We start from the raw sequence: 20,366 nt of genomic DNA, 5'->3' as shown, positions 1-20,366 counted from the left end.
ACTGTACAACCATAGGTTCTTTTGGTTCACGGGCTCCCAAACATACCCTTTTTGCAACCTTATGGAATCCGTGGACCATGTCTACATTACATATTATAGGTTGCACACCCTTTTCAGTTTCCTCGAAAATTTTTTATTGGTGATTTGTTTGCACTTCAGTCCCATGCTCCTGATCTACGGACACCCGGTGAGGAGAGGGGAGGGGAGGGACGCCGACCTCCTCGTGAACCTGCTCCTGGGCCTGGCGAAACGCGCCATCAACAGGTCCAGGCAGCGGGCGATCGACGGGGCCGTCCGTCCCGACTGCCTGCCCCTCTACCGCGGCTACGTTCGCGGCCAGGTGTCCCTGGAGAGGGAGCACGCGGTGTCCGCGGGCGCTGTCGAGGCCTTCCGTGCCCGTTGGGCACCGCAGGGGCTGAGGTGCCTTATAGACCCCGATAATCACATTTTGATTTGACGTGTCTTAAGTTTCCTTTGTACCTTTTGTTTCTGTTCGGGCCGTTCCCCCTCCTTTTGGGGAGCTGCCCCCTTTTTCTTTGTCCAAATGTAATTTAAGTTTGTTTACTTGGTTTGACCCGAAAGATCAGTTCCACGCCCCATCTACAGGCACCTGGTGTGGAGGGAGGCAGGTCAGGAGGAGGACTTCCTCGTGAACCTGCTCCTGGGCCTAGCAAGGTGCACCATTGATAGCTCCAGGCAGCAGGCGATTGAGGGGGTCATCTACCCCGACTGTCTGCCCCTCTACCGTGGCTATATTCGCAGCCAGGTGTCCCTAGAGAGGGAGCATGCGGTATCTGGGGGCACAGTTGACGCATTCCATGCCCGCTGGACACCGCAGGGACTGGAGTGTATTACTGACCCCAATAATCACATTTTAATTTGATGTTTTAAGTTTCCTTGCTACTTTGTCTTTTATTTCAGGCGATTCCCTCTCCTTTTAAAGAGCTGCCCTTTTTGAGTTGTCCCTTGATTAATTTGATTTTGTTTATTTGGTTGGTACCCAAAAAAGGTCTCTGATGAGCCTTAATTGATGGTTAAATCAGGGACCTATTTAAAGCAGGCGTGTCAGTCTCCCAGTCTGCATTCAGCAGGGAGCAACTGGACAGAGCTGGCTGTATGCAGATGTATAGTGTAAATAAAGTAACTTGGTGACAGGACTTTTGCCTCTGTGGAGTTATTACTGCAGCGATGAAGAAAAAAGAGTCACCAGAAGGAACTTGCAGAATCACTGCACAAATTGAGGGTAAGCCATTGTTGAGAAGACATGCTGTTGTTTGGGTAGTTGGACTCTTTTGACTCTGCAGTGGAGGACTAGGCCCAATATGTGGGAAGGATGAAGTATCTTCAGGGCAAACAATATAACTCCTGATGAGAAGCAAAGGGTTATCCTGTTGACTGCTTGTGGACCAGCAGCTTTTGCGTTTGAGGAGTTTAACTTTCCTGGAGGCACCGGACACAAAGTCCTTCCAAGGGTTGTCAAACTTATTATGACCCTAAGCCACCCCTGATCCTACAGAGAAACCATTCACACTCCACAATTAGAGAAGCAGGGGAGTCGATCACCAGTTTCCTAACAAGGCTAAGACATCTGACGGAGCTTGCAAATTCAGGTCGGGGGGGCCGGGTAGACCCTAAGTGAGATGCTCCGAGATCGATTGGTGTGCAGAATTAACAATAGGATTATACAGAAATGCCTGTTGGTGGAGGCCCCCCTGGGTTATAAACAGGCATTACAACTGGCCTTGTCATTAGAAAAGGCAGCAAGCAAAACACATGAGCCCCATGGTATCCTGTTGGAGGTAGAGGCCAACACCAGGGAGACTGGGTTAGGGGACTATGGAGCAGGCCATTACATAGCAGCCCTCTGAGAGGATTTGGATTCAAAAGAATCCAAATTCATCTAATGAACTGCACCTAGACAAGATCAGGTTAAGCCCACAGTGACAGCAGTTCCTGTAGAGCCCTGCCTGATGCCTGTTATGATTGCCTTTGTCAGGATGCATAGAAGAAAAGCAAGTCTCCTAAACCAACATGATTGAAAGGAACACATAGGCCAAGGGGCAGGAGAATACACAACCTGGAAGCTCCTCCTACCTCTGATGAGAAACAGCTATTGTGCATAGCAATGACAAAATCAGAATCCATCAAACTGTCAGTGACACTGAATGTACATCCAATTTTAATGGAGGTTGACACAGGCGCAGCCATATTGGTCATTGGGCAGACAATGTTTAACAAGATACACACTGGACTCCAACCCTTAGCCTCGACCAGAACTTCAGCAAAGCTAAAGACCCATACAGGTGAACGACTGAAAATGATGAGTACAATCTATATGCCAGTTGCTTATGGGAAACAATTAGTTAGGCTCCCATTAATGGTAGTGGAAGGTTTGGGATTGAGCCTATTAGAGCGAAATTCATTAAAAGAGATCCAGTTAGATTGGAAAATACCTTCCAGCTGGAAAATGGTCGCCTAAGTGAGACTCTGAGCAAATATCCAGAGCTTCAGGAGTGCCTAGGGACAATCAAAGGAGTCAAGACAAAATTGCACGTTGACCCGAAGGCTGTCCCAAAGTTTTGCAAAGCCTGACTGATACCATTTGTGTTAAGGGAAAAGATTGATGTGGAAATCAAAAGATTAGTGCACAAAGGAATAATAGAACTGGTCCAGGTCACGGAATGGATGGTAGCCATGGTTCCTATCTTAAAGCTGGCTGGCTCGGTGCACCTTTGGGGAGATTTCAAACAGACGATAAATTGTTACACTCAGCTAGACAAATACCCAATCCCCAGGATTGAAGATCTGTACGCAAAGTTGGCAGGAGGACTCCTATTCAACAAAACTGGACATGAGCCACACATACCTGCAACTATGGCTGGACAAGGATTCACAAAAATTTGACACAATAAATACGCTGAAAGGCCTCTTCCAGTATAAAAGATTGCTTCTCGGGGTTTCATCAGCTTGTGCCATATTCCCAAGGACTATGGTGAGCATCCTATAGGGGTTACCACAGGTTGCCATTTACCTTGACGATGTCCTCATTATGGGTAAAACAAAGGTGGAACATCTGCAGAACCCGGAGGAAATTCTCAGATTTGCAACAGCAGGAGTGCATCTGAAAAAAGAAATGTCTTTTTAGCACCACGAGTAACCTACCTTGGGTACAAAGTGGATAAGTGGAACCTACATCTTCCAGACGATCAGGTGCAAGCAATAACAGACACCCCGGTTTCCACAACCATCCAGGAGCTACAGTTGTTTATAGGACTGGTAACATACTATGGGAAATTCACACAGAATAGGGCCTCCATTCTGGATTCATTCTACCAGCTGCTTAAAAAAAGGACAAACTTGAGAATGGTTGACCCACCAGGACAAGGCCTTCAAGAAAATTAAACAGTAACACTCATCTGAAAATGTATTGGTACATTATGACCCCAAGAAGGAATTGGTACTTATCCGTGATGCATCCCCATATGGAGTGGGTGCACAGTCCTGGCACAAAGTGGCAGAATGGACAAGAGCGGCCAATAGCATATGCCTCCAGGACTCTGGCAATGGCAGAGCGAAGAAATGCCCAGATTGAAAAGGAAGGACTGGCTGTAATCTTTGCAATCAAAATATTTTACCAGTATTTATATGAGCAAAAATTTACAATCATAATAGATCATAAACCCTTGCTGGGCCTACTGAAGGAAGACAAAGTAGTGCTGCCAATAGCGTCAGCCCGGATCCAGCACTGGGCATTATTGCTGGCAGCACATCAGTATCGATTGGAGAACCGATCAGGGACGAGAGATGCTGATGCTTTACGGCAACTTCCGTTACTGGACACCACACCATTGGTACCTAGAATGGAGGAGACCATGACGGCGTTAAACTTTATGGATACTCTCCCAGTGGATGCACACAATATATGCCAGTGGACACAAAGACCCTGTTTTGGTGAAGGTAAAGCACCTGGTGCCAACAGGGGAACTGGAAAGACTGGTCCATCCACAGTTCCACCCATACTGGAGCAGGAGGCAGCAGATCACAGTGGAAGATGGGAAACTGCTGTGGGGAGCATGGGTCATTGTCCCAAAGCAGGGCTGTCGAGACATACTAGCCAAACTACACCATGGGGGCACCCTGGAGTATCAAAAATAAAGGTGCTAGCCAGGAGCTACCTCTGGTGGCCAGGTCTGGATGCAGACATGGTGAAACTGGTAGGCCAGAAGTGCCAGTAGAAGCAGAAGGTGTCACCAGTAGCCCTGCTGCACCTGTGGGTATGCCTGGCAGACCATGGTCATGGCTCCATGTCGGTTTTTTTTTGTAGGCCCATTTACAGGGTCCATGATTCTGGTGATAATGGATGCCCATTCCAAGTGGTTAGACATCTATAAACTAAACTCAGCAAACACAATGGCAACCATTGAAAAACTGCGCACCTCGTTCGCAATGCATGGAATCCCAGAGGTATTAGTTTCTGATAATGGTTCAATGTTCACCAGCTGAGAGTACACAAAATTTATGAAATCAAATGGGATCCAGTACATCAAAATGGCACCTTTATCAGCTGGCATCAAATGGGCTAGCGGAGAGAGCAGTCCCAACATTAAAGGCCAGGTTGAAAAAACAGCCAGCGTCCTCATTAGAGACAAATCTTTCAAGGTGGTTATTTGACTACAGGACCACTCCATACACCACCATGGGAACTGCTCCAGCAAAGTTACGGATAGGCAGATGGCCCCACACCAGACAGCCTGTTGTCAAACCTGGGAGGAAAGGTGGAAAGACATCAGGAAGCCCAATGCAGGGGTCATAACAGCACTCGCCGAGAGAAGCACTTTGAAGCAGGGGAGAGAGTTTGGGTCAGAAATTATGGGTAACTGGAACAGTCGAGTCCAGGACCAGACGGTATCCTACTGAGTACATGTAGGCGAGGTAGTGGTGAGGAAACACCTGGATCAGGTCCAGGCCTCTCACACTCCACCTGTTCCTGAGCTGAGTCTGCCCTGCAGCCCTAGGGATAAGCAAAGTCCCCCTTGATAAGCCAGTACTGCCTCCCCTGCACCCATGATGGGAACCTCAGGGTCCAAGTGTTGACTGGGGGAGCGCGTTGGAAGGAAGGTCTGCTGAGGAGCAGTGGAGGATCTTTAAGGAGATCGTTTTGGTGCTCAGCAGAAATTTATTCCGATGGTTAAAAAGGACCGTAGGAGGAGAGGTAATAAGCCATGGATAACAAAGGAGGTGAAGGAAAGTGTTAAATTAAAAGCGGAGGCGTTTAGAGTAGCTAAGAGTAGTGAGCGAGAAGAGGATTGGGAGAAGTTTAAATGTCAACAAAGATTGACAAAAGTTGATAAAGAAGGGTGGGAGAAACTATGAAGCTGGGCTAGCGCTTAATATAAAAAAGGATAGCAAGAGTTTTTATAAATATATAAAAAGGAAGAGGCTGGCTAGAGTGAGCGTTGGTCCCTTAGAGGATGAGAGGGGGGACTTAGTGATAGGGGATGGGGAAATGGCTGAGGCCTTGAATAACTTTTTTGTTTCGGTCTTCACGGAGGAGGACGTGAATAATTTGCCGGGTGTTAGCGATGGAAAGGTGATAGGACTGGAGGGTCTCAATGACATAATTGTTACTAGAGAGGCGGTGCTCGACAGACTGGAGGGACTGATTGTGGACAAGTCCCCAGGACTGGATGGAATGCATCCAAGGGTTCTGAAAGAAATGGCAGAGGTGATAGTGGATGCCTTGGTGGTTATTTTCCAAACGTCGCTGGATTCCGGGGAAGTGCCGGAAGATTGTAAAACGGCTAATGTTACACCGTTGTTTAAGGAGGGTGGCAGGCAAAAGGCAGGGAATTATAGGCCGGTTAGTTTAACTTCTGTTGTAGGTAAAATGTTAGAATCCGTCATCAAGGAGGAAATAGCGAGGCATCTTGAGGGGAATTGCTTGATAGAGCAGACACAGCACTGTTTCATTAAGGGGAAGTCGTGTCTGACAAATTTATTGGAGTTCTATGAGGATGTGTCTAGGGCGGTGGATAGAGGAGAGCCGGTGGATGTGGTCTTGATTTTCAGAAGGCGTTTGACAAGGTACCTCGCAAGAGGTTATTGCAGAAGGTAAGGGGGCATGGAGTTGGGGGTAGGGTGTTACCATGGATAGAGGATTGGTTGTCAAATAGGAGGCAGAGAGTGGGAGTTAATGGGTGCTATTCGGATTGGCGGTTGGTGACTAGTGGAGTGCCCCAGGGGTCGGTGCTGGGACCTCAGCTATTTACCATTTATATAGATGATCTGGAGGAGGGAACCGAGTGTATGGTGTTGAAATTTGCTGATGACACCAAGATTGGTGGAACGGCAAACTGCGCGGAGGGTGTGGAGAGTCTGCAGAAGGATCTAGATAGGCTGAGCAAATGGGCCAGGAACTGACAAATAGAATTTAATGTTGGCAAGTGAGAGGTGGTCCACTTTGGTAGGAATAATGGTAGGAAGGACTATTACTTACGTGGCGAAAAACTGCAGCAGGCGACGGTGCAGAGGGACCTCGGGGTCCTTGTGCGTGAGTCGCAAAAACCCAGCCTGCAGGTGCAGCAGGTGGTCAGGAAGGCTAATGGGATGCTGGCCTTCATAGCGAGGGGGATTGAATGTAAAAGTAGGGAGGTCTTGCTGCAGCTGTACAGGGCATTGGTGAGGCCGCAGCTGGAGTATTGTGTGCAGTTTTGGTCGCCGCACTTGCGCAAGGATATTTTGGCCTTGGAGGGAGTGCGGAGGAGGTTTACTAGGCTGATACCAGAGTTGACGGGGTTGAGCTATGAGGAGAGGCTGAATAAACTACGCTTGTACTCGTTAAGAGCTTAGAATGAGGGGAGATCTCATTGAGATGTATAAGATGATGAATGGGATGGATAGGATAGAGGTGGAGAGACTCTTCCCGCTCAGAAAGGACGGTAGGACTAGAGGGCACAGCCTCAGGATAAAGGGGGGGCGGTTTATAATGGAGTTGAGGAGGAACTTCTTCACTCAAAGGGTGGTGAATCTCTGGAATTCTCTGCCCGTTGAGGTGGTGGAGGCTGCCTCGCTAACTATTTTTAAGACGCGGATTGATGGGTTTTTGATAAGCGAGGGGATTAAGGGTTATGGGGAGAGGGCGAGAATGTGGAACTGAGCCACGACAGATCAGCCATGATCTTATTGAATGGCAGGGCAGGCTCGAGGGGCTAGATGGCCTACTCCTGCTCCTATTTCTTATGTTATGAAATGGACACGGCCAAAGCTGCAGCGATTTTTTTTTTTTTTCCCCTACCAAATGAAGTGGATGAAGAACAAGACCTCCAGCATTTGCAGCAGAAGAGATGGGTGCCCAACCATTACACAGCGTCGACATAAGAACATAAGAAATAGGAGCAGGAGTAGGCCATCTGGCCCTTCGAGCCTGCCTCGCCATTCAATAAGATCATGGCTGATCTGTCATGGCTCAGTTCCACATTCCCGCCCTCTCCCCATAACCCTTAATCCCCTCTCTTATCAAAAACCCATCAACCCGCCTCTTAAAAATATTTAGCGAGGCAGCCTCCACCACTTCAACGGGCAGAGAATTCCAGAGATTCACCACCCTTTGAGTGAAGAAGTTCTTCCTCAACTCCGTTCTAAACCGCCCCCCCCTTTTATCTTGAGGCTGTGCCCCCTAGTCCTACTGTCCTTTCTGAGCGGGAAGAGTCTCTCCACCTCCTATCCTATCCATCCCATTCATCATCTTATACGTCTCAATGAGATCTCCCCTCATTCTTCTAAACTCTAACGAGTACAAGCCTAGTTTATTCAGCCTCTCCTCATAGCTCAACTCCGGCATCAGCCTAGTAAACCTCCTCTGCACTCCCTCCAAGGCCAAAATATCCTTGCGTAATACAGCGCCCAAAACTGCACACAGTACTTCAGCTGCGGCCTCACCATTGCCCTATACAGCCGCAGCAAGACCTCCCTACTTTTATATTCAATCCCCCTCGCTATGAAGGCCAGCATCCCATTCGCCTTCCTGACCACCTGCTGCACCTGCAAGCTGGGTTTTTGCGACTTATGCACAAGGACCCCGAGGTCCCTCTGCACTGTCGCCTGCTGCAGTTTTTCTCCACGTAAGTAATAATCCTTCCTACCATTATTCCTACCAAAGTGGACCACCTCACACTTGCCAACATTAAATTCCATTTGCCAGTTCCTGGCCCATTCGCCCAGCCTATCTAGATCCTTCTGCAGACTCTCCACACCCTCCGCACAATTTGCCGTTCGACCAATCTTGGTGTCATCAGCAAATTTCGACACCATACACTCGGTTCCCTCCTCCAGATCATCTATATAAATGGTAACTAGCTGAGGCCCCAGCACCAACCCCTGGGGCACTCCACTAGTCACCAACCGCCAATCCGAATAGCACCCATTGACCCCCACTCTCTGCCTCCTATTTGACAACCAGTCCTCTATCCACGCTAACACCCTACCCCCAACTCCATGTCCCTTGACCTTCTGCAATAACCTCTTGAGGTACCTTGTCAAACGCCTTCTGAAAATCAAGAAAGACCACATCCACCGGCTGTCCTCTATCCACCGCCCTAGACCCATCCTCATAGAACTCCAGTAAATTTGTCAGACACGACTTCCCCTTAACGAAACCGTGCTGCGTCTCAGAAGCCGATTTGGAGGATCCTGAGCCGGCGCTCAAGCGGACGAAAAGATCCCTGAGGAAAGTAAACCGAGGGGATTCCTCGGACTTTGGCAAGGTTGGTGGGGGTTGGGGGGGGGAGGGGGTAGCGGGGTGTGGGCGGGGAGTGTGGTGACTTCAGCTAGGCTAATAAGTTTGGTTTGCTAGAGTATGATGAACTACCTGATGAATCCTAATTGATGGTTAAATCAGGGAGCCTCATGCTCCCTATTTAAAGCAGGTGTGTCAGACTCCCAGTCAGCATTCAACAGGGAGCAACTGGAGAGCTGGCTGTGCACTGATGTATGGTGTAAATAAAGTAACTTGGTGACACCTCCATGGAGTTATTACATATGTCTGGGCTCGTGAAGGACAGAATGGCATATACATTCTTGACCACCTTATCTGCCTGTTTAACCACCTTCAGGAATCTGTCGGTGTGCATTCCAAGGCCCTATATGTCTCTGTATCTGACCAAGGCCTTTCCTTGCCTTGGATACTGTTGTTCCTTTTCCTGCTGAAAGCAGAATTTCATCTGTTCTTATAACAAAGTTTTTTTTCTCCTGGAACAGGTCGCTAGGCTGTTGCCAGAGGCTTATAGCTTGAGGTGGATAGCTCCATATCAAATATGGCTGACCAGTTCCAGGTCATTACAAAAATCTCGTCCTCACATCCTGCCTGCAACTCTTGTCCAAAACTTTGTTTCCCCTAGTCCTTGTGCCATCAGTCTACAGTCTTCTTTTTTATTATTAACCACACGGCTAATTTTTGCAAACTTCTGAATTCTACATTCAAGTCCAAATCATTGATATCTAGCAGTCAGCCCAGACAACATGGTGCCTGTAAAGTTCATCCGCTACACGGGAGCAGTCACATTCGCATTCTAATCAGTAATCTCTAAAATGTCTGTGCTTTATATGCTCTGTCTGAGGCCAGAACTCTCCATTCACCTGACGAAGAGGGAAACCTCGAAAGCTTGTGAGTATTATCAAATAAATCGGTTGGACTAAAACCTGGTGTTGTCAAACTTTTTCCTATTTCCGCCAGTGGATGGCAGTGTCATCCCAAACTTCACATTAAACTGGATTTCTCAGGTAGAACACAGAAAAGCACAATCACGGCAAAAGGTCTGCTCCTTTTTAACTCCCTCCCCAACCACTGGCTCTAAGCATCACCTTCCCCCCCTCCACCCCCCCCACTTCCCAGAATGGGTCATTACGCACCACCCTTCCATGGGACTCCCCCTTGCACTCCCCATTGCCCCTGCCCTCTTCTAGTCATGTCCATCTCCCCTCCACTCCTCACATCCTGCTCCCCTTTCTTCATTCTCCATCTCTTTTTTTTTTCCCTCCCCTGTCCATTTCCCCCTTTCTTCCCATTCACCCCTCCCTGCATCTGCGTGGGTTTCCTCTGCGTGCTCCGGTTTCCTCCACAGTCTGAAAGATGTGCTGGTTGGGTGCATTGACCCGGACAGGTGACTAGGAGAATTTCACAGTAACTTCATTGCAGTGTTGATGTAAGCCTCACTTTTACTAATAAATAAACTTTACTTTTCCCATTCCCCTCCCTCTCCCTCCACATGTACCATCCCTTGCCGCTTCCCCTCTCTCTACCGCATTCCCTTTCCTTTCCCCCTTACCATCCTCTTTCCTTGTTTCCTCCTTCTCTTCGCCCCTCTTTTCCCTCCTCCAAAGCTCTCCCCATCACTTCCCCCTCTCCACTCTCTCCCTCCATCTCTGCCCATTTCCCCTTTACCACCTCGCTTTTCCCTCTCCCCTATCTTTATCCCCTCCCCCCCTCACGTCTCTCTCTCTCTCTCTCTCTCTCTCTCTCTCTCTCTCTCTCTCCTCAACTTCCCCCGCGCCCCCCCCCCCCCACTCTCTCCCTCTCTCTCCCCTTCCCCCTTCTCCTCTCTCCTCAACTTCCCCCGCGCCCCCCCCGCCTCTTTCCCTTTACTAGGATGCTACCAGGACTCGATGGATTGAGTTATAAGGAGAGGCTGGATCGACTGGGACTTTTTTCTCAGGAGTGTAGGAGCGTGGGGTGATCTTAGAGAAGCCTATAAAATAATGAAGGGCACAGATCAGCTAGATAGTCAATATCTTTTCCCAAAGGTAGGCAGCATTGGTTCGGGGTGAGAGGGAAGAGATACAAAAGTGTCCAGAGGGACAATTTTTTTCACTCACTCAGTAGTGAGTGCCTGGAACAAGCTGCCAGCGGTAGTAGTAGAGGTGGGTACAATTTTGTCTTTTAAAAAGCATTTAGATAGTTACATGGGTACGATGAGTACAGAGGGATATGGGCCAAATGTTGGCAACTGGTATTAGTTTAAGGGTTTTAAAAAAGAAAGGGTGGCATGGACAAGTTGGACCAAAGGGCCTGTTTCTATGACTCTCCTCCCTCTTCCCTTCCCCTCCCCATCCCTCCATTCCTTCCCCTCTCAACTCCCTTCCACTCCTCAGGCAATATGGACTAGTTTAGGGATTTAATAAAAAAAAGGGCAGCATGGAGAAGTTGAGCCGAAGGGCTTGTTTCCATGCTGTAAACCTCAATAAATTCATGACTCTCCTCTCTCCCCTCACCTCTGCCCTTCTGCCCACTGCCGCTTTCCACTGCCTCATCCCCTCTCCCTCTCACGCCCCCCCACTTCTCTCTCCATTCTCCCTCCTCTCCTCTCTCCTCACCCTCCTTCCTCTCCTCTTTCCCAACCCTCCGTCCCCCTCCACACCTCCCCTTCTCCTCTCTTTGCACTCTCCCTCCTCTCTTTCCCCACCCTCCCTCCACCTCTCTCCCCACTCTCTGCACCCCCCAACTTCCCTCCCTCCCCTTCCTCCTCCCCCACTTCTCCCCCTTCTCCCCCCACTTCACGCTCTTCTTCTCCTCCTCCCTACCCTTCCCCTTTTCCCCCTCTTTCCTACCCTTCCCCTCTTTCTTTTCCCCCTCTTTCCTACCCTTCCCCTCTTTCTTTTCCCCCTCTTTCCTACCCTTCCCCTCTTTCTTTTCCCCCTCTTTCCTACCCTTCCCCTCTTTCTTTTCCCCCTCTTTCCTACCCTTCCCCTCTTTCTTTTCCCCCTCTTTCCTACCCTTCCCCTCTTTCTTTTCCCCCTCTTTCCTACCCTTCCCCTCTTTCTTTTCCCCCTCTTTCCTACCCTTCCCCTCTTTCTTTTCCCCCTCTTTCCTACCCTTCCCCTCTTTCTTTTCCCCCTCTTTCCTACCCTTCCCCTCTTTCTTTTCCCCCTCTTTCCTACCCTTCCCCTCTTTCTTTTCCCCCTCTTTCCTACCCTTCCCCTCTTTCTTTTCCCCCTCTTTCCTACCCTTCCCCTCTTTCTTTTCCCCCTCTTTCCTACCCTTCCCCTCTTTCTTTTCCCCCTCTTTAAGGACCTGGCTTGTCTCCCGCTCCGGCTGCCTCCAGCTCCAGTCCTGGTTTTACAGCAGCTCCGCTCTGAGTGTCGGCTCAGCCCGGTCCCGGAGCGCAGCCCAGCCTCAGCCCCGCTCTCCAAACCCCCTCAGCCTCCCTTCAGTTCAACTCCCATCAAACACTTGCCCTCGTCTCCGCTTCCTCATTCCTTCCTTCCAATCCTTTATCTTGTCCCCTGTATCCCTGTTACTTTCCCTCTTTTTTTCCCCCTCTCCCTCTTGTTTGATCTCCTCTTTCCTTTCGCTTATTTACCCCCCCCCGCCGCCCCGCGATTCTGATCTCCTGACACTTTCCCCCCAGCTTGCTGCTGTCTCTGGGTATCTGATGTCGGTTCTGATCACTCTGGGACCTTCACCGCCAACACGGTTAGTGTTTAGCTGACTGCGGGATGTGTAGCGAGCTGGTAGTGCGGGTCTTCTTTCACGTCCCTCTGCTGTGCAGCCTGTTTGGAATGTCCTGGGCTGAGATATCCCAGCCTTACTACCATCAAGACAACGGTAAGTTCATCTTAACAAGAATGCTGCAACTGGCACTGATATCCAGAGTAAGAACAATCTTGGGTGGATGGGTGTCTGATTGTTGCCTCTCTCCCTGAATCCTTCACTGGAGGAGTTGAGGGCTAATGAAAATCCTTATCCGTTGGTCATCTGTCTCTCCTGGTCTATCCGTCTAGTTTAATCCCACTGTCCTTGATTCCCGTTCTGTCTTTCTGTTCGTACCCCCTTACACATTCCCTAGAGTGTTCACACACCCATCCCTGACTTCAACATCCATCATGTCCTTTTCCTTGGCGACATGGTGGCACAGTGATTAACACTGCTGTTTCACAGTGCCACGGACTCGGGTTTAATTCCCAGCTTGGGTCACTGTGTGGAGTCTGCACGTTCTCCCCGAGTCTGCGTGGGTTTCTTCCAGGTGCTCCAGTTTCTTCCCACAGTCTGAAAGATGTGCTGGTTAGGTGCATTGGCCATGGTAAATTCCCCCTCAGTGTACCTGAACAGGTGCCGGAGTGTGACGACTAGGGGATTTTCACAGCCACTTCATTGTGGTGTTAATGTGATAATAATAAATAAACTTTAATCCCCCCATGTTCTTTCTTTCTTTCTCTTTCTCTGACAAACCTACTTAGTATTTCCAGCATTTTCCCTTTTAAATTCTCAACACTGGTAGATTAGCAATATCGAACACTCAGCCCTCTCTCACTTTGGTGACCAGATGTCATTGACAGCTCTGAAAAGATGACTTTCATTTATTTGCTGCCTTTTGTGATCACAAGGCACCCCAAAGCACTTTACAGCCAATGAAGTACTTCTGATGTTTAATCCTTATTGTAATGTAGGGATCACAGTGGCCAATTCATGCAGAGCATGATTCCATAATCTGGTTTTGTGATGTTGAATAGCCAGAATATCATCTGCAGGAAGTGCCATAGGGTCTTACCTGAGAGGCAGATTGGGCCTCAGTTCAACATCTTATCAGAAAGATGGCATCTCTGATAGTGCAGCATTTTCTCTTTTAATGTATTGAGTGGTAGCTTTTGATTTCTGTGCATAAGTCCTGAAGCAAAACTTGAAGCCACAACCTTTGGGCTCAGTGGAGAGAAGAACTGAATCACAGCTAATTGTGTTCAGTTTTTATTTGGGGAAGAGGCAAATGCATCAGTCAGTAATGCCCTCCCACCCCCTACTCCAGTTGGTTTCAGTGCTTTGTTGCTCCGGACCACTAGAATTCTCCGACATATTGATGTGGGAAATGTTTTCAAAACTTCCTCACCTATGCTGAAGGCACTGACTATCTGTCCCCATCTCTCTCTCTGTCTCTCTCTCTCTCTCTCTCTCCCTCCCTACTCTTAATCTGTCCCCTCCTTTCTCTCTCTTTACATAACCTCATCCTTGTCTCTTTTTGTCTGTTTCCATCTCTCTCTTTGTCTCTTCCCATCTCTCTCTCTCTTTCTGTCTGTTCCCATTCTCTCTATTTGTTCCCATCTCTCTGTCTGTCCCCATCTCTCTCTCTCTCTCTCTTCTCTGTCCCCATCTCTCTCTATCCCCATTCTTTCTCTCGCTCTCTTTTTAATCTGACCCCATCTCTTTCTCTTTTTCACCCTCTGTCTCTATCTGAGCTATCTGTCCCTATTCTTTCTCTCTCTCTCTCTGTCTCCCCCTCCCTCTTCCTCTTGATCTCCTTCCAGCAGTTCTATCAGTCTAGATGCTTTCCCTTTCTTTCTGCGCTCCTGAGACAATGAAAGAATTTTCTTTTGTTAAGCAATGTCAGAAATTCTCGCTTGACACTTATCCCAGCCTCTTATCCTTCATACTTCCTTTCTCTAAAATGTATGACTCTGTGTTTAACTTGTTCTCTATCCCTCAGCTAGCTCCTAACCCTCAGCTCGCTCCTAACCCTCAGCCAATTCCTTTCTTTAACTCAAGCAAACTTTAATCAAGACCTTACAGACTAAACAAAAGTGGGAGTACTGGGCCTCTCTCACACACTGTGTGGGATTGCTTCACTCCGTGGCTTTCAATAGTTTGACGATGGGAGAGCAGCGAATTCATCCTGTGTCCAGTGAACTGTGAAGAAAAGCAATGCATTGATTCCAGGTTGGCCTGTCAGTGCCTGGGTACAGTACTGGAGTGTGACCAGGTCTGTCATTGTATAACAGTGGTACTGCTACTAGTGTGTTCAGCTCTGTCACTATACCCTTGTTACAGTACTGGTATGTCCAGGTCAGTCATTGGATAATACAAGGATATAGTAGTAGTGTGACCAGGTCTGTCACTGTATAATACATGGGTGCAGTACTGGTCTGTCACTGTATAACATGGGTACAGTAGTAGTCTGTCACTGTAAAGCAGGTACAGTACTGGTCTATCACTATAATATGTATACAGTACTAATCTCACTGTATAATACAGTACTGGTCTGTCACTGTATAACACAGGTGAAGTACTGGTCTGTCACTATTATATGTGTGCAGTACTAATCTGTCGCTGTATAACACAGGTACAGTACTGGTCTGCCACTATGTAACATGGGTGCAGTGCTGGTCTGTCACTGTATAACATGGTTACAATACTGGTCTGTCACTGTATAATGCGGATACAGGACTGGTCTGTCACTGTAAAACGCATGTACAGTCCTGGGTCTGCCATTGTGTAATATGGGTACAGTACTGGTCTGTCACTGTGTAACACTGGTACAGTACTGGTCTGTCATTCTATCACACTTGGATACAGGACTGGTCTGTCATTGTATAACATATATACAGTACTGGTCTGTCATTGTGTAAGATGGGTACTGTATTGGTCCATTACTGTATTTGGGTGCAGTACAGCTCCGTCACTGTATAACACTTGGGTGCACTACAAGTCTGTCACTGTAGAACATGGTTACAGTACTGCTCTGTCACTGCATAACATGGGTACTCTACTGGTCTGTCACTGTATAAGACAGGTACAGCACTGGTCTGTCACTGTATAACATCAGTACAGTACTGGTCTGCCACTGTGTAATATGGGTACTATACTGGTCCGTCACTGTATAACACTTGGGTGCAGTTCAAGTCTGTCACTGTATAACATGGGTACAGTACTGGTCTGTCACTGTATAACATGGGTATAGTACTGGTCTGTCACTGTATAAAATGGGTACAATACTGATCTGTCACTGCATAATATAGATACAATACTGGTCTGTCTTTGCAAAACACTTGGGTGCCCTATTGGTCTGTTACTTTATAACAGTTACAATAGTGGTCTGTCACTGTATAACACTGGTACAGTACAGGTCTGTCACTGTATATATAACACTTGGATGCAGTACAGATCTGTCACTATATAACATGATTACAGTATTGGTCTGGATTTTGGAGCCATCTTGAATGATATGTTACAGGACAGATTAGTCTGCGGGCTGAATAACAAGGCAATCCAACAGAGATTATTTGCAGAGCTCGATACAAATTTTAAACAAGTCACGGAGAAAGCGCAGGCAATGGAAAGCACTAAAAAAGGTGTACGGGAGTTATAAAATGTCAACGTTCACCATTTAAAGCAGGAACCTGCAGTCAGCAGTTGTGCCAAAACCAAAGAAGTAGCTGTGAGGTGGGAACGAGTTTAGCCGCAAATAAGACGAGAAGCAATCAATCAGCAAAATTTGAAGTGGAATGTTACTGATGTGGAGGTAACCACACCCCTGAACCCTGCAGGTATAAGGAGGTTATGTGTTTTTTTTTCATAGGAGAGGCCACTTAAGGTATAGGAGCAGAGCCAAGTCAAGTCTACTGAGTAGCCAATGAAGTAACCTATCACCATTATACAAAGTGGAAGAGTCTTGCACCAACAATTTAAATATTCATTTACTGTTAATATGAAAGTGGGCAAGATAACCCCTATTACTGTATTGCTTAGGATAAATGGGAAGTTGATACAGGGGCATCAGCTACTGTGATAGGCGTGCATACTTATCAGTACTTCAGTGAAGGAGTTCAACCATTTGTGGCACTGGTGTACCTTGGCGAAAGGTTTTCTTTGAAGTCATGTACTCTGCAAATTTTTCAGTTTGTTTTTCCCATTGTTGCCGGGTTGTCTACGGGAATCTTTTTGTTGCTGTGTGAATGGGGGTTTGTTTATTGTTTATGGTCCTACTTTGTTGGGAGAGAGCCTAGTTGGTGGGTCGAGTGAGAGGAGTTCTTTTGTTTTCGGTTTGAACTGCTATTTGGTTGGAGTTTTAGTTTTAGAAGGGGCATCAAGCTGAAAAGAAGTCTGTCTCCCTGGTTTTGGAAATTCTGCTGGTCATCTGAAAGCAAAGTCTTGCCTTTCTGAAAGGAAAGCTGTTCTGACTTTAAACTGTTATGAGGCTATCCAGAAAACTGCAGACTTCATCCAAAGGACCCAAGTCCAGTATTACATGAGCATTAATCTTTGCTGTTTTGAACCTGTTTAAATGGTTTTGTCTAAATGAAGCTTGGTTTTGATTGGAATACATTAGATATATTTGTTAAGGATTATACATTATAGTGGTTGTTCTGTTTCTTATTTCTAATTGATAAAAGTTCTTGCTAATTTTCTTACCATCCATATTAATGTATATTCTTAAATAAACTTGTTTGATAAAAGCTCCCTAGTGAGTCATTTGAATCGTACCTGAAGTGAAACATATCATGCTTATCCTAGCCAAATTCAAGAGGCAAAAACTATGACCCAGATGGGCTCCATAAAATAGTTTCTGACAGGAATCATAACAACTGGGGGCTCTCTCTTGAATGATTTGGGATTATTGAACTCAAAGACAGTGAGCGGTGAGCATATTGGTGTTCTCTCAAGGTGTTGCTTTCAGGTTTAAATAGGGAGTTCCCTGTGGAATAATGGCTCTTTCCGAGGCTAAGTTCTTGGGGGTGGAAGAAGTCACACAAGGTAGTTTACAAAAGTTGACTAAAACAAAGCTTTGGAATTGGTAAAAACATTACAGTTGATATTGCCTGACAGCGTAAAGAAGGGGGAAATGATAACTAGCATTTAAAATTTCCAGAAACACAGTCAGAATAATTGGAAATAGTGAGAATTCAATTAGAAATGGAACAGCTTGAACATGAAAAAGAATTAAAACACTTTGAATTGCAACAAGAAAAAGAAATGAGACTGCTTGAATTACAGATCAGGGAAAAAGAGAGAATTAGAACTTCAGAAACAGGAAAGACAATTTGAACTTGAACTGTTCGAAGTGCAAATGCATAAAACTGCAAGAGTAGCAGCAGAAATGGCGGATGATTATGAATTAATTCACAAATCAAAGTTTGGTTTCCGGCATCAGTTTCAGTCTGTGAGGGATAGAAACTTGGGAAACGAAATACTCAGGTGGTAAAGGAGATCTTGTGGGAGAAAATAAAGATTATGTGCTGCAGGTTAAAAAAGAAATACAGGAGGGTGGAAAAGAAATGAAAAGCCTCAGATGCTTTCATTGTAATAAATTAGGCCATGTAAAGTCAAGGATTGGTGATTTAAGAAAAGCATTGGGAAGACTGACATGGTAAAACAGGATAAACCAGTGGCGTTTGTTAAAGTGGTAAAGGAAAGCCCAATTGAAGCAAAAGTATATACAGCTTGGTCATGAGTTGATTGATAAGAAAGTGCCAGATCTCTTTAAAGAGTTTACTCGTGTGGGTAAACTTTACTCATGTGTACCAGGATTGGGTAAAGAAATTAAAATTTTAAGAGATATGAGAGCAAGTCAATCTTTGGTGAGAGATGAGGAGTTGTGTAGTTTGGAAGGAGTATTGCCAGAAAAGGTGTTAATATGTGGAATTCAGGGTGAGAAGAGTAGTGTTCCATTATACAAGGTGAGGTTGGAGAGTCCAGTGAAGGGTGGTGAAGAGGTAGAAAGAGTCATAGAGAAATTATCTTGTCCAGGAATATAGCTTATCTTGGGTAACAATATAGTTGGATCACAGGTGGGAGTGACACCTACTGTTGTTGAAAAACCAGTGGAGAATTAAAAAACTGAATTGTTGAAGGGCGCACATCCTGGGAATTTTCTTGAGCGTGGCAGTATCAGGGTCAGAGTCACAGGTTAAGAAAAGAGGAAAAATCAAAAACTGAAGATAAGAAAGTTGAAATTTGATTATCACAAACAATTTTTGATCAGATGATTGGAAAAGAACAAGAACAGATGGAGGATGAGGTGGATATTTTTCGTTAAGGAAAGTCAGAAGAGTTGGCAGAAAAATATAGAAGTAAAACACATGTATCATAAAGCATACACAGAAGAGGAGCTTGTGTGTACTGGAATATCATTACCTGAAAAATGATGTCTTAATGAGGACATTCAGGCAGCTGGAAAATGGGCAGGTTCATCAGCTAGTGTTGCCTGTAAGGTATGGAAAAGAGGTGTTGCAAGTGGCACATGAGGTACCAGTAGGAAGCGTTTGGGAGTAATGAAAACGTGAGCTAAAATATAAAAACATTTTTATTGGCTTGAACTGCATTAAGATGTGGTTGAAACTTGTCAGTCATGTCACACATATCAAGTCATAGGGAAACCCGAAGCAGTGATAAAACCAGCATTCTTAATACCCATTCCAGCCTTTGAAGTACCTTTTACAAGGGTCTTAACTGATTGCATAGGATCCCTCCCTAAAAGAAAAAGTAGGAATCAATATCTATTGACCGTAATGGATGTGTCTGCTAGATTTCCAGAGGCCATTCCATTACATAATACTATTGCTAAAAAAACTATAGAGGAGTTACTTCAATTTTTTAACAGATACGACTACCCACAGAAATACATTCAGATCAAGGGTCAAATTTTACATCAAAGTTACTCAAGAGGTTATGGATAGCTCAAGAATAAAACAATTTAAATCATCTGCATACCATCCAGAACGTTAGAGTGATGGTATGAACCTTTAAGGATAATGTTAAGGGCTTATTGTCAAGATTATCCAGATGATTGGGATAATGTATTCTTTGCAAATAGGGATGCACCTAATAAGTCAACTAAATTCAGTCCATATGAATTAGTTAGTTAGCCAACTTAATGACTTGTATAGAAGTGATAAATCTAATGGACACAGCAATGCTACCTGTAAGCTTGGGCAACTTTCTGCCCAACTCCCAGTGATCATAGTGACAGACAAGCGACCCAAGCCTCCTCAGCCAAGGTGGCTTAACAAAGTCAAGTTATATTGGACCAAGATTTTTCAAGTGCAGGAAAGGGAACTGCTTGAACTGATCAAGAAATATCAGACAGTCTTCAAGGATGATTGGGCAAAATAAAAGGCCTGCAAGCTGTTAAATATTTGAAAGTGCTGCGAGTTGCTTTAAGAGTCATCGCATGAATTGATGGTGATGTTGTTAGGGTGATGCCACAGACTGCTGTGTTTTACTTTCAGTTTGTACTCCAGTGCAGTTCAGAGAACATCTTCTGGAATAAATTTGTTACTTCGAATCCACATGTGCAAACCACATTCTTTCTCTTTGTTAAAATCCACAACCTCTAACATAGTTAGAACATTACAGAAAGAAAATTGACACCAGGTTGGGATTTTGTTTCATCAAGAAAAGATCCCAAGTTGAAGGAAAAAAAATCATTGTGACTCCTCACACTTTGAATATTAGCAGGCTAGGGAGAAACAACAACAGGGTTAAAGATTGAAGTGCCAGTGAAGTAAGAAAATGCTCTCTGTGTGGTTTTAAGAGGGTTTTTTCCAATCAGAGAAGGATGAAATTCCAAGCAGTAACTGGCATATTTGAAAAGAAGGAATGTTTTGCT

The 20,366-nt window shown here is 45.9% G+C and overlaps 2 protein-coding genes across 7 annotated transcripts in view; one reads left to right on the top strand and one right to left on the bottom strand.

The window, feature by feature from the left end:
- The window catches only part of endou2 (endonuclease, polyU-specific 2), a 200,289-nt gene that overhangs the window by 28,148 nt on the left and 151,775 nt on the right, over positions 1-20,366 (bottom strand). The window lies entirely within an intron of this gene.
- The window catches only part of kcp (kielin cysteine rich BMP regulator), a 196,424-nt gene that overhangs the window by 27,948 nt on the left and 148,110 nt on the right, over positions 1-20,366 (top strand). For 5 of the 6 annotated variants that reach the window (XM_080207532.1, XM_080207534.1, XM_080207533.1 and 2 more), the window contains exon 1: positions 12,382-12,598. The exons of the other annotated variant lie outside the window; for it this stretch is intronic. In XM_080207532.1, the coding sequence (XP_080063658.1) occupies positions 12,490-12,598 (109 nt within the window). In that variant the 5' untranslated portion in view covers positions 12,382-12,489. Of the gene's footprint in view, positions 1-12,381; positions 12,599-20,366 lie in introns of those variants that run through there. 6 annotated transcript variants of the gene reach the window in all.

Source organism: Carcharhinus amblyrhynchos, chromosome 19 (assembly GCF_965287045.1).
Source record: "Carcharhinus amblyrhynchos chromosome 19, sCarAmb.v2.hapA, whole genome shotgun sequence".
NCBI classification, from domain to species: domain Eukaryota; kingdom Metazoa; phylum Chordata; class Chondrichthyes; order Carcharhiniformes; family Carcharhinidae; genus Carcharhinus; species Carcharhinus amblyrhynchos.
This window is presented reverse-complemented; position numbering and strand designations above follow the sequence as displayed.